At 45.3% G+C, this 14,062-nt stretch overlaps 1 protein-coding gene across 1 annotated transcript in view; it reads left to right on the top strand.

Annotated features, from left to right (window-relative positions):
• Positions 1–14,062, top strand: part of LARS2 (leucyl-tRNA synthetase 2, mitochondrial) — a 163,842-nt gene that overhangs the window by 136,876 nt on the left and 12,904 nt on the right. The window contains exons 14-18 of the mRNA XM_007463898.1: positions 1,127–1,227; positions 3,958–4,140; positions 5,722–5,891; positions 7,620–7,697; positions 8,634–8,745. Coding sequence (XP_007463960.1) covers positions 1,127–1,227; positions 3,958–4,140; positions 5,722–5,891; positions 7,620–7,697; positions 8,634–8,745 — 644 coding nt within the window. The remainder of the gene's footprint in view (positions 1–1,126; positions 1,228–3,957; positions 4,141–5,721; positions 5,892–7,619; positions 7,698–8,633; positions 8,746–14,062) is intronic.

A 14,062-nucleotide genomic window follows, 5' to 3' on the forward strand; every position in this document is an offset into this window, starting at 1 on the left:
TGCGGGCCTCTCACTGCTGCGGCCCCTCCCATTGCGGAGCACAGGCTCTGGATGCGCAGGCTCAGCGGCCATGGCTCACGGGCCCAGCCGCTCCGCGTCATGTGGGATCTTCCCGGACCGGGGCACGAACCCACGTTCCCTGCATCGGCAGGCAGACTCTCAACCACTGCGCCACCAGGGAAGCCCTAAAACAGCTTTTTAAAAAATAGGCACTATTAAAAAAAAAAAATAGGCACTATAAATAAATTGTAATGCACCCATATGTAAAATGCTCGATAGATGTTTAAAAATGAAATAGATCTGGGGAATTCCCTGGCCGTCCACTGGTTAGGACTCTGTGCTTTCACTGCTGGGGCCCCGGGTTCAATTCCTGGTTGCGGAAATAAGATCCTGAAAGCCTCGGAGCAGCCAAAAAAAAAAAAGGAAATAGATCTGTATGGACTGATAGTAACTGTCTCATCAGAGGGGAATAGGCCTGGGAAGGTGGGGGCAGGGGTGTTTGAATTTGAAGAGAAAGGGCATATTCATATATAATTTGTATGATTTTAAAATTTTAAAAAGAATGTAAGCGGGCACTGTATAAAAGTTAAGGAAAGAGTAATCTTAACAAGCAAAACCCCAACGTAAACCTGTCTGTGTCCTCCTGAGCCCTTCATTACTCCGGGCTCAGCATAACTGACATTTGTACAGACCTTTAAAATTTACAAGTATCTTCATGCAGTCATTTCATTTAATTCTCCCAACAACGCTTTGAGGCAGGTTTTTAAAATCCCCATTTTACAGAGGAGCAGACTGATGCTCAGAGTAAGTGACTTGCCTTGGCTCATAAAAGTCTTTGAGAAGCAGAACAGAGATTCAGATCCAGGCCTTCGAGATGTGAGGCCTGATGTTCTTTCTACTTTGCCACATTGGAAAGTAGTTAATTTCTTCCGATTTGACTTAATTTCCTTATCACTTATTTGTAAGGAGCCATTTGTTCAAGTTGGATTTACAAGTGGCATTGGTCAGCCTGTTTTCATGCAGGGCAGTTATCTCTACTCATCAGCTGGTAAGGTTTGTACTGCTGTTTTCTGGATGCTTTGAATCCCTGCCCCACCAGTTTTCTTTTTTTGTTATCTTTCCTCAGAGAGCCTTTTCATAAACTGCTGGCCCAAGGCCTTGTCAAGGGGCAGACATTCCGCCTACCATCTGGACAATATCTACAGCGAGAGGAAGTAGATCTCACAGGTAAGAATGGCCCATCTAGTCCCATCCAGGTGCTCACAGAAAACCAAGCAGGCGAACGCTGCCAGGCCCTGGCTGGGCAGGAATCCAGGAGAGTGACCCTTTAGCCTCATGGTCTCAAAGCCTCAGCTGGCTCTGGGCTGGCGCCCTCTGAGGCTGAGGCTGGCTGCCCCTCAGCCCCATCCCATCCAGCTCAAGTGTCAGTTCAGTTTCTGGAAGTGTTTTCTTTTGTATATAACCTGGAGTCAACTCTGGCATCACCTCCTGTCCTAGCCTGTGTTTGACAGCCCATCTCAAGGACAGAGCCCCCAGACCCAAGAGACATTCTTGTAAGACTGGGGCATTCTTGGCACATCTCCCCACGTGGTCGAGAGGGTCATTTCAGAACGTCAGGGGCCACCAGTCTACTTGGGCCCCCTGGTGGAATTCCTCCCCCTGACCCCCTGGACTTCCCCTTCTCCCAGCTTTCCCGAGCCTTTTCCTTCCACCCTGTGTTTTCACTCATCCTCAAAGATCTCTAGGTGGCACGATGAGGGTGTATCACGTGCGCCCAGCATACAAATAAATGACGTGTCAGAAAATTGGGAGGTGGCTGTGAGAAACTCTGGCAGTTAAATTTAGAGTAACTCATGCTTAATGGATGAAATTAGGTAAACCCAACAACCCCTTAAATGGTAGGCAGGCTCCCAAGCCAAACACTAGAGAGAAGGTTTAGGTGGAAGCAGGCAATGGGATTACCTAGTTAAAGCAGTAATTCCTCAGGGTTTGGAAGGGTCACCATGGTCCTTGGGAGAAAAAGAAGCTGGAGAAGCAGAAATTGGCAGTGTTTCTCCAACACTTGCCAGAGGGAAAGGAGCTAAATCCAGGGGACACATAGCTTTTAGCTGTTGGTGAAGGGCTCTCTGTGTCATGGGCAGGGCTGCTACATATGACTGCAGTTTGTGCAGTGTACAAAGGCAACCGGCTGAGGGGGTGAGCAGGGCCCGAGATCCAGCCATTCACCCAACTATACACCTCAGGGCCACATCTGCCAAGAGAGGGCACCTTTTTCTAACTTCTCAACTTCTCTGCCCAGAAAGATGCCTTTTTCGTAATTCCCACAACAGTGTTATAAAGGCTTGCTGCAGCCTGGACGGGGGTGTGGGGTAGAGGGGGCAGTGGTTCCCTGATCCTCACCACAGCTTGGATAAAACATCTTCCAGGACTTCAGTCTCCCTTTGCTCTGATGTCACGGGGTCAGGCGTTGTTGTGAACATCTTTTCCCTTCCCACGCAGACTTGCCCCCAGGGGGAGAATATGGACGTGGATCAGCAAGGGCAGGCATCTGTCTACTCAGTGGGTGTGCCTCTCATGAAATATGGAGTTGGCTTGTAGGTATATACGCTGGTCCCTTGGGGAGTGAGTTTGGTTGCTGTTAGAGGGAGTATTTAGCTGGAAGGAACAGAAATCCACGCAAAGGCAGGTTTCACACAGGGATGTAGGGACATCGCCCAAACCCAGCTGCAGGAAGTACAACATGTAGGAAGCCACCGGGCCACTCCTCTCTCCTCCGTCTTTCTTGAGCCTCCAGTTCCTCTGCCTGCTCCTCTCTGTTCTTCTGCCATGTTCTCCTTCCTCCGCCAGACTTGGATTCTGCTCTCCCTAATTTCAGTTTACAGAGTGACCTTTGGCAGCCGCAGAGCCACGTCTTGGCCCAGCTCCTTAGGACCTTCTGGTTCCAGTGCCCAACAGCATTGAGACAGAGTTTCTGTCTCTTAGTTCCAATTCCTGAGAAGGAGGCTTAGCCTTCTCAGATGTCCTTCCTGGTCCCAGCCACTGGAGCTTGGCAGCAAGGTCACCTCCTCCAAACATGGCCATGGAAGGCCTCCTCCATCAGCACCGTCTGGACCGATGGTGTGTGGGTGGAAAGGAGACAAAGAACAGGGCTGCACAATGGGTCACCGCGTTTACTGTGAGCCCAGCAAGCTAACTCCACACATGGGCCTCGATGCTGCGAGATCATGTTCTGGTAACTTCAACACAGACGGGGGACCTAGCCCCCAGGTGAAGTGACCTCTCAGGTGCTTTGCTGCTCAGAGACCCTGACTGGTCATCTGCCAATTTCCAAAGGAGACCCTGAATCCATAAAGAGAAGAGCAATATGCGAGTCTTCCTTATCCTTTTTCACTTTCCTTTTTGTATATAAGTAATTTACTTTTTTTTAAAAAGGGGAAATTGGGCTTCCCTGGTGGCGCAGTGGTTGAGGGTCCACCTGCCGATGCAGGGGACGTGGGTTCGTGCCCCGGTCCGGGAGGATCCCACATGCCGCGGAGCGGCTGGGGCCGTGAGCCATGGCCGCTGAGCCTGTGCGTCCGGAGCCTGTGCTCCACGGCGGGAGAGGCCACAGCAGTGAGGCCCACATACCGCCCAAAAAAAAAAAAAAAAAAAAAAAAAAAAAAAAAAAAAAAAAAAAAAAAAAAAAAAAAAAAAAAAAAAAAAACAGGGAAACTACTTTGTGTTGTTTTGTGATTGAGAAAAAGGAAGGTTTGTTATGGGCGGTGGGCCTCATTTATCTGAAAACAAAAACATTTTTATGACGTCTAGAGGGAGAGAACAAGTCATGTTAAATGAATTAGTGAAATTCTTTAAATTGACACTTATAATTGCTCACGCAGTATTTTCTTATTGAATATACTGTCACAGAACCAATTCGGCATCACACATCCCCCACCGATGCAATTTTCTGGTGTCTAGGTTCTGTTCCTGTTCATGCAAATACGAGGGAGAAATTAGAGGTGACTTGGGAGAAGATGAGCAAATCCAAGCACAATGGCGTGGACCCCGAGGCCGTTGTGGAGCAGTATGGCATTGACACCATCCGGCTCTACATCCTTTTCGCCGCCCCTCCTGAGAAGGATATCTTGTGGGATGTAAAGAGTAAGTCACCTTCCTCTTCCCAGCCTGCCTCCTCTGTGATCCGCCTTGGTGCCAAAGGAATTCAAGGAAGGAAGTGTCTTTGCTGAGTCAATAGTAGGGTTCTAGGAATCAGCTCTGTGAGGCAAGTAGCAGTTTGCCTAACATCCTGTGCCATTCCTAGGCCAGTTTTCTCAGATGTGATGAGCCTCCAACCTTTGGCGGAGCTCGCTGTGACTGCAGACTCCCAGTCCTCACCACAGCCCTGCTGACCCAGGCCCCGGGCCAGGGCCCCGGAGCCTGCCTTCAGTGAGTCTGTGGCGTTCTCATGCAGGTTCTACGAGGATCCCACTTTGAAAGTGTTTCCTTGAGCCAGACTGGCGTTTGTGGTACTCCTGGGCCCACTGTGGTCCACAGAGGCCAGTCCCCTTTTGGTCTAACCTGAAAGGTTTTTTCTAGAATGGTGTCATTGCCTCTCACCAGTCCAGAAAACCCCGCATGGAGCCTGGTCCTCATGTTACCTGTGACCTCTTCAGTCACCCACAGTAGCCTTCAGAGGCCCCCGCAGGGGAGATTCGTCCCTCCAAAGTTGTTTAGACCTAAAATGATGTGAGGTAGAATAATCTCAGGTATCTGGATATCCTAGAATAAGCTGTCCAACAGTAATCAGTAATTCAGTTTTCTTTCGTGTGGTCTTATCCAAGTGTTATGGGAAAAAGAAATCAGGTGCCTGGAATCACCGTTCAGTTCAACACACCATTTCTAGTGAGAAGTGTGGTCTGGAGCAGTGGTCACAGATGCCAGTCCGGGAACTAGAATCCCTGGGGACACTCAGGCCCAGGTTCTGGCTCCCTAGCCCTCCCTGTGGGACCAGCTCCAGGAATCTGCCTCTAACAAGCCTTCCAGAAGATCCTGCTGTGCATCCAGGCTTGAGAATGTCTAGTCCAGTGGCTAAAGTGTAAAAGACCTGAACTGGCCCTAATTTGGTTAGCCGTGTGACCCAGGGCCACCAGGTGAAGCTGTTCAACTTCTCCGGATCAGATGAACAGCTGATTTGATGAACACATCTGAAATATGTGATACGCACAGATCTGGTGAGGACAGGGGTTGTGTTAAAACACCTCAGGCTGGGCAGCACTGCAGCTCAGGGTGCGGTCTGTGGACCACTGCCGCCTCTGCATGTTACCTGTCCACGTGAGATGGGGCACCCACACCAGTGTAAGTCAACCCTGTCTCCAATCACACTGTTAGTTACGAGGACACTTGTCATAGCAAGCTTTCTTAACCAAGGAGGCAGTGCCCTGATGCACATCCTGGCCCAAGCTTCTAAGCTCGCTGTGGGCCAGTGACGGTGGAAACCCTTTGTGTAGCCCTGCCATCCTGTACTCTGAATATCTAGAGCTGTAAGAAATGATAAAGTCAGTCCTGGTCTGAGTTCCCAGACACTGGAAGCCAGGAAGGACCCTTCTCCGTGCCCTTGGAGAGATCCACCGGGCACAATGAAGTGTCTCTTCATTCACAGGTGCTTTGTCACTTAGGTGTAACCAAACCAATCATTTTCACATGTCTCTCTTTCTCTCTCTCATTCACTGATATTACATTCAGCCGACGCTCTCCCTGGGGTGCTGAGATGGCAGCAGCGTCTCTGGTCCTTGGCAACTCGATTTATCGAGGCCAGGGTTTCTGGGAAGGTTCCCAGGCCTCAACTGTTGAGTAATGAGGAGAAAGCCGAGGGCAGGAAGCTGTGGGAGTACAAGAACTCCATCATCTCTCAGGTCAGAAACCTTCCAGGGGACACTGGTTGATTCTGTAACTGAGCCCTGGTGGTCTGTGTGGCTCACCCTGCCTTGGGGTGGGCACTCTGGGTCTTCCTCCTTTCTTATTATGGTGGTCCACTTGCCTCGATTAATTGATCTTACTGCTTTGGGTATTTCACCAAGGTGGGGCAACAGTGCAAATGTTGTCACGCACAGAGATGCTCTCAGGAAATGACCCCCACTAATGGTGCCTCCCATTTATCCATCCCGGATCTCAAGAAGCTGCCCACTTTCCATGTTTCCATATTTAATACATCCAGGTAGAGAACCAAATTTAATATCATACTGATGACACACTGTTTATGTTATAAAAACAGAAACAGAATTTTAGAGTTGAAAGGGGCTTGAAAAGACTCTCTTCTTTAGCCTCTTCATCATCTCGTCTGTGGGCAGAGCTGAGACACAGAGAGGTTAAATGTCTTATGAAAGTCACACAGCCAGTGAGGAACAGAGCAGAGAGTTCCCTGATACTCAGAATAGCGAGTACTTTCCCACTCAGGTACTTTGTTAGACAATGTTCACGTGAGTTATTGTGGGTTAAATTTTACAGGTAAAATAATTGTTCACTTTATCTTTTTAGAGAGTAGTATATTATTGTCTAAATCATTTTAAAAGATTCTTCATTGATTAGCATCCCTTTAAATTGTTCATCTAGAAGTCTGCTATAATACCATGACATTCACCTTTTTTAAGAACTTTGTGAAAAAATGTCATATATCTTTGAAAGAAGGCCCTTAGGAAATCTGAAGCCATTTTTTAATGGGTACCAGATAACCCAAATTCTCCTTAGGCTGAATTTTATTTTTAAGTTGTGCTGATTCAAACTTAGAAAGTTAGCCAAGGTCACTTCGCTGGACTCTGGCAGCTGATTACATTGAAGGAGCGGGGCTTTTTCTCTGGTTTGTATAACCTGCAGTGGCCCTGGGTCCAGCATGGTCTCATTTATTGACACTTCTTTAGCTTTATTTTCATCCTCTCTACTATAGTGTAGAGAAACAGAGCTCATGGAATTGAATTTAGTGATCTGAGTGATGCCTGAATGATCGTTTTCATACCCCATATTTTCTCTTTGGATTTGGCAAATTCTTCTCTTATGTCAGATAATGGAATCGGGTTATTTCAACAAGTTGGAAACTCTGGACATCTTAAGGATGTGTTATTTTTCTATATCTTTGCCCATGGTCAAAATTGAAAAGCACACCAACAGGAAAAAGCTGACAAATCGTATTTGTGTTCTTGTGTTGACTCCGTATTTGAAAATGTAAAACTAACCTTATCCCATATACCAATAATCTTCACTGTGAATTGAAGTCATGTAACCACGGAGAGGTGACATCCTTTACCCCATCTCCTGTTTACTATCGTTTTGATGTTTGCTCATCAAATGAGTCCTGCCTCCTTTTCAGGTAATGATCAGTGTTTTCTTAGGCACCTACTATGGGAACCAACACTGTCCCAAATTCGGGGAAAGAGAAACAGTATTGAGTGGTGGAAACAACATTGACTTTGATTTTAAAAATCTTTGTGCTGACGAAACATTAAAGTGACTATTTGAGATAGTGAATACATTTATAAATATCTTTTATTGCATGCATTTAGTTTCACATTTTTTGGATAATTTAGTTTTTTTATGGAAAGCTTAAAGGAAATTTGAACAAAGTGAATAATTCAACTTTTAACCAATAGGTGACTGCCCATTTCACAGAGGACTTCTCACTGAATTCTGCGGTTTCTCAACTGATGGGACTCAGCAGTGCCCTCTTGGTAAGTGGCCCGTCTGTGCTCATTTGCTGGTATCTGAAGAGGGAGCGTGGCTTCCAGTCACGTGGTGAGGTGGCCTGCAGCTCCTTGAGGGCAGAGACTATGCCTTTCTGGACGTTTTATCTCTGAAGTCTGGTGTATAGAAGGTGCCCCGTAAAATGAATGGGTGTGACTAAGTTAACAGATTAGCCACACCTCAGGAAGACACTGAGTATTTGCAGGAACTGTCGAAGAATGGGGAACCCTGAGCTCCCTGAGGGGCGCAAGAGGACCCCTGTCCTGGAGGTTCCACATTGCAGAACCTTTGAGCAAGTCGCTGTATTTCCCACTGGTTCTGTGCACATAGGAAACATAGCTGAGTGGTTAAGAATTAGGACCGACCTGGATTCTAATCTGGTCTCCATCTCTTGGTTAACCGTATATGCAGGGACAGATGACTCTCCCTCTCTAACCCTTAGCTGCTTTATCTGTCAAATGGGGTAACAATACTGCCCTCAAAGGGCAGTAAAAACCAAATGCGTTAGCATCAGACCGCGGGCGTGGTTAAATGCTCAATCAACAGTAATACATCTGCTCGGGAATTCCCGGGCGGTCCAGTGGTTAGGGCTCTGCGCTTCCATTGCAGGGGTCACGGGTTCAATCCCTGGTCCGGGAAACTAAAATCCTGCAAGCCACGCAGCACGGCCAAAAAGACAAATAGTAATATATCTGCTGTTGCTGCTCCAGCTATTTTTAATACTATGATTAAATGGGGAAAGTTCTTTGCCCAGAGCAAAGATGATGTTGAAGAGGGTTTCTTCCTGCCTGTTTGTGTCTCTGGATTTCACAGACATTCATGGCCTTTCTTACCCAGGCTTATCTTTTTTTTTTTTTTTTTTTACCCAGGCTTATCTTGTACACCTCAGTGTTCTTACATTGCTGTTCTTTTCTGTTCCTCAGCAAGCTTCTCAGAGAGTTGTTCTCCACAGCCCTGAGTTTGAGGATGCTCTCTGTGCCCTGATGGTGATGGCTGCTCCCATGGCCCCTCACATAACCTCGGAGCTCTGGGCAGGTAGGTGAGGAGGCCTTGCTTGACCAGTTACTACTGACCAGCATGTGCTCCAGCCTCTTGTTGAGCATTATTCAGCCGTGGGGTCCAGCGTTTGGCATCTGCACTTGGGACCTCTCTGTGGAAATGGGAATGAAGTGAGAAGGTGCTATGCAGGAGGACTTGATGGTTATTCTGGGCCCCATTCTCCAGACCTTGTGTTCAGAGGTCTCGTGTGACTTCTGCGGATGTTTCAAAGGAGATTGCAGAAGCCAGGCAGCCTAGGGATGCTGTGTTTACATCATGCTTTTATCTGGGGGCCTCTGAGAAGTAGCATTCATTTCTTTTTCATAATTATTTTAGCTCTTCTCACCTGTTTATTCTTCTCAGTAGAACTCTGGCATAGTTCTGTTAAGTTCTCCCAAAATCTCCTTGAGATTTTGATTGAGATTTGGTTAAACCTAGAATTAACTTGGGAAAGTTTCACATTTTTACTGCATCTAGGCTTCCATTCCAAAACATGATCTGTCTCTCCATTCATTCAAGACTTCCCTCATGCCTGGGCAAGTTTTGTAATTTTCTTCATGTAGCTCCCACACATTTCTTAAGATTATTCTCAAGTAATCTTGCCACATTTCATTTTATCTTTGTTATTGTGACTGGAATCTTTTTTCTTTAATAATTTTTGACTGGTAATGTCTGGCATATAATTTCTAATATTAATTTACTTCCTTATTTTCTAAACAGATTCCCTACCAATCTCTCCTCCTTCATTTAAGGGGTAGAATCCTCTTGGATTTTCCAGGAGTCTATGATCAGCAAATAAGGTTAAGTTTTCTCCTTTCTGATAGTAATGCCCTTGTGTCTGTTTACTTTCTTTAATATACTGCTTAGAAAACCATATGTAATGTTAAAGAAGACTGGCAACAGCCAATCTTGTTTCATTTCCAGATTTAAATGGAACACTTCTCCGTTAGGTATGGTGTTGGCTGTTGGTTTAGAGTAGATATTCCCTGTCATGTTAAGGAAGTGGCCTTCTAACCTTGTTTACCAGAACTCATCTTAGGAATTGGGAGGTAGATTTTACTTAACATCCATTCTTCAATTGTTATGGTGTTGTATCCTTTGCTTTTAATTTTCCCCTTTGCCCTGTTGTCATGACCTACGTCCAATTAATTGATTGCCTGATAGCCTATTGCGGGATAAATTTACCTTAACCATGGGGTAGTAAACCTTTAACATACTGTTAAATTCTATTTGCTAGTGCTTTATTTAGAATTTTGCGATTATACGCCTAAGAGACACCAGTTTTTTCTCAGTAGGCATTGTCAGGTTTGGGAATAAGGGTTTTGCTGACTTCACCAAGTGAATTGAGTTGCTTCTGTGCTTTAGAACAGACTATACAGGACAAGACGTTCACCCATTCTTTGCTGAATAGCCAGAATGCCCTAAAGGGTGGGTGGTATTAGGCCCTGCCAGGCTACTGCCATATCATATTAGATTATGTAGCCTTTCATTATCTCCTTAGGCAGGAAACATGCCTCTTTCATTTAGCGTTGGTGATCACATTAAGTCTTTTAAATGGCACACTGTTAATTCTTTCCTAGTCTTCCCTTCTTTTAAAGCAAAACTTATCTAATTTATAATAAAACTTATCTAATTAAAATAAAACCCTAGAATATACAGATCTCTCCCTTTTATCGTCCTTGTTTGTCCCACATTATCTGTCTGCCTCCTTCATTTCATTTCTCCCAGGAGGGACTGATGTAAACGGGGTTTTCAGAAACTCCCTCCTTGCATTACCCCTCCAGTCTCTGTGTTTTAGGGCCAGGATTTGGGAGGGTGGCAGAGAGGGTCTGCTGTCTCCAGGGTCCTGTCCCTGCCCAGCAGGTCTTACCAGACAGGTGTACACTGTGGTGTTACCCTGTTAGTCTGTCCTTCAATTGTGTGACAAGATCTCCAGCAGGACATACACTAAAGCAGTATGGTAGAAACTGGCCCATTTCAAACTTTGCTCCACGTTTTTTTCCACACACAGTACCAGTGAGCTTTTGTGAGCTGTGTTATAATAAGGAGTGGGTCTAGGCTGAGTCTTAAGTTTTGCTAGCATGTCTCATTCAGCCATTCAGTAAACATTCATTGAGAATGTATTTTGTGCCTGGCTCTGTTCTAGGCATTGGTGGGAAAGCTGGGGAGGGCATTCTGAGCAGCGGGCATTGCAGTCTGTGTTCATTCACTTGAGAAGATCTTCCCTCAAGCTTTACAAATTCATGGCAACTAATTTTTTTTTTTTTTAATTCAAAGAAACAATGGGAAGCCTTTGTCTCCTGGCTCTGCACATGTGTATGTGTGTAGCTCCTCTGAATGAGCATCGGGGGCTATAGCACAGTCAAGTAAGGAGTCCTACACACCAGGCATACCACCCTGGTCATTAACTCACAGACAGGTCTTTTTCGGGTGCCTTCTGGAGAGAATGGGGCCACGACCCCTTCCTGCCTCTCCCAGCAGCGGATAAGGGCCAGTGTCACAAGGTGTTGAAAGTCCTTTGCAAACAGAAGTGCTATGTTGTGAGGGTCATTATTGTCATCCCACACTGTCAGTCACTCTTGTCTCAAGCCTTTGGGACAGCTTTTACACACATTTGGTTTATTCTAAAAAACATAGCTTTCATATAACTTCTGGTTTCATTCCTGCATCTTCGAAAGATAACCTCACAATGACTATAATGGAAATGTGGTCAGTGAGGGTGGGATGTTCAGAAATTACCATTTCTCAGAATTCTCCAGAGAAGCAGGTTTTCATAAAAGAGCTCCTCCCTCAAGGGCAGCAGAATTGAGATCTGTCTTCTGGGGGGCAATTTGGGGTCCATGGGCAAAATGGCCATCATGGCTCTGGATAAAAGGAAACCTTTAGAGAAGCCCAAAGTGCTTCTCTACCGATCACTTTAAGAATCAGTGGAGACCCAAGAAACAGAACCAGTGTCTTGGCAGTGTGCACACTTCAACAGGATGAGGAAATCTTTTCTTCCTTCCTGAAACTTTGGATCTGAGAAGGTCAATAGACCACATCTGAATTTACAAACTTATCTTTTGTTTACCACCATAGAATACTGTCCTATCTGTGAGGGTGTTAGGGAAATTTTGCATATTTGGAGTTACTAATACTGTTTCCACACAAAGGACACAAGGTTTCCTTTGTTGGTGGATAGTAAAAAATCGGGAAATCACCAAACAGGGAGCTCCTTGGTGGTACTCCGGTTAAAGGTATCATTTTATCATCATCAAAAATGACCTTTCTAAGAATATTCCAGCAATACAAATGAGCTGGTTTTATCTTATATGCAGAATAAGGGCAACTGCCTCAGGTCCCGCTCTTGGGCAGTTGGTGGGGGGAACTACAGCAGCTACGCAGGTATAAAGCAGGGGAGGAGCCTGACAGCAGCTAAAATACCCTAACATGCACTCTCTCACCAAAGCTCCATCAGGAGGCTTGTTGTCCATCTGTAAGATCCACCCTCCCCCAAGTTGTTCTCCAGTCTACTGGCTGTATTATCTGAACTGGGTTCAGATAATACAGACTATCCCTTGGTAAATGCTTTCGGCAGTTTTAGGCAAGAGTAAGTGTGCCTCCTCAGGATGACCCTCCTCCTCCCCTCTCCACAAGGAAATCATTCTAATGCACAGCGCCCAAGTTTCATTTCCATAGTCTTTTTCTTCATCCTTAGAGGGCACATGTTTTTTGGGGAAAAAAAAAAAAGATCAGGGTTTGGCTGGGCATCTAGTCCAGTATTTAGCTCAAAATGATATTCCCACAGTATTCAGGTTCACATAAATTCATCTCGGTTCAGTTCAGACTCAAATTCACTGTTGGTATTAGTCATCATATTACTAATCACAGTCTCTTACTGAGCCTTGCTCAGGGTTTGTTAGGAAGCACCTGTTTATGCCTTTTTCCAGAGGCTCAATTCTGCACCTTCCTTGGAAGGGTCACATCCTTGCCAAAACTCCATCGTGGGTGGGAGAACAATTTAGCTTGTGCATGCCCCACCAAGAAATACGTAGCTAATGATAAGAATGTACGTTGTCAGACTGGAGAGGGACAAAATGGTTCTAGTGACAAAATTATCTCTATCAGAGAGAAAAACTCTTCAGTGGGATTTTTTTCACAGCCTCCCATTCAGTGCTCTGAGGAGTTGCCTCGCAAATGTCCATTATTACTCTGCTCAGTCACACCCTAGGACAGCTCTAGCCCTCATTGCTCATTTGTAATAATAATAATACCTTGCATTTAATGTACTGCTTATCATATGTATGATATGTCCTATAACATTTATGATATATTTATTTACATTTAATTATAATTTAATGTATGTATTTTATAATGTACTGCTTTATCATATATGTATATATAGTACATTAAATTCACGATAATTTGATACCTGTCTGTGAAGTAAATAATTAACCCAGCAGCCTTGAGTTACTCAAATCTTGTACATTCTCAGAAGGACCTACTTGTATGACTAGCCTTTGGCTGGCTCCTAGGAGCTGAGGTCTTAGAATGTTCCCTATGCTGCTAACTGATTAGGGCACTGTGCATGCTGGAGGTCTCGAACCACATTATACCAGCTTGTGTGGATAGTTTGTGTAAAAAGTGTGATTTATGGTGAACACCTGCTTTCCTTCTGGGGGGTCTGAAGTTTCAGTAACTGCAGTTACCACTGCAGTTACCCCAATAAAAACCCTGGACTCTTAGGCTCAAGCAAACTTCCCTGGAAGAAAACATGTTGCGTGTGTTTCTGCAGTTCATTGCTGGGGGATTTAGTATGTTCTGTGTGACTCCACTGGGAGAGGACTCTTGGAAGCTTATACCTGGTATCCTCCAGCTTCTGCCTGATGTACCTTTTTCCTTTATTGATCCTGCTTTTTATCCCTTTGCTGTAATAAACTATAGCCTCACTATAAAAAAAAAAAATGACCTTTCTAACAGGCAGCAGCTTGGATGGATCTCAAGGGGATTATGGTGAGTGAAAAAAAAAGCCAGTCTCAAAAGGCTATATATTCTATGATCCCATTTATAACATTCTTGAAAAAAATAAAATTACAGAGATGAAGAACACATTAGTGGTTGCCATGGGTAGGGTTAGGGACTGGGCAGAAGGGGTGGTGGCCATAAAAGGGGAAAGGGAACCTTGTGGTGATGGAACGGTTCTGTCTCTTGAGTGCAGTGGTGGTTATATGAAGCCACACGCACACACGTTAGTGCTTATAAAACTGGTGAAATCTTGGGCTTCCCTGGTGGCACAGTGGTTGAGAGTCCGCCTGCCGATGCAGGGGACACGGGG

The sequence above is a fragment of the Lipotes vexillifer genome, unplaced genomic scaffold (genome assembly GCF_000442215.2).
Source record: "Lipotes vexillifer unplaced genomic scaffold, Lipotes_vexillifer_v1.1 scaffold1227, whole genome shotgun sequence".
Taxonomy (NCBI): Eukaryota; Metazoa; Chordata; class Mammalia; order Artiodactyla; family Lipotidae; genus Lipotes; species Lipotes vexillifer.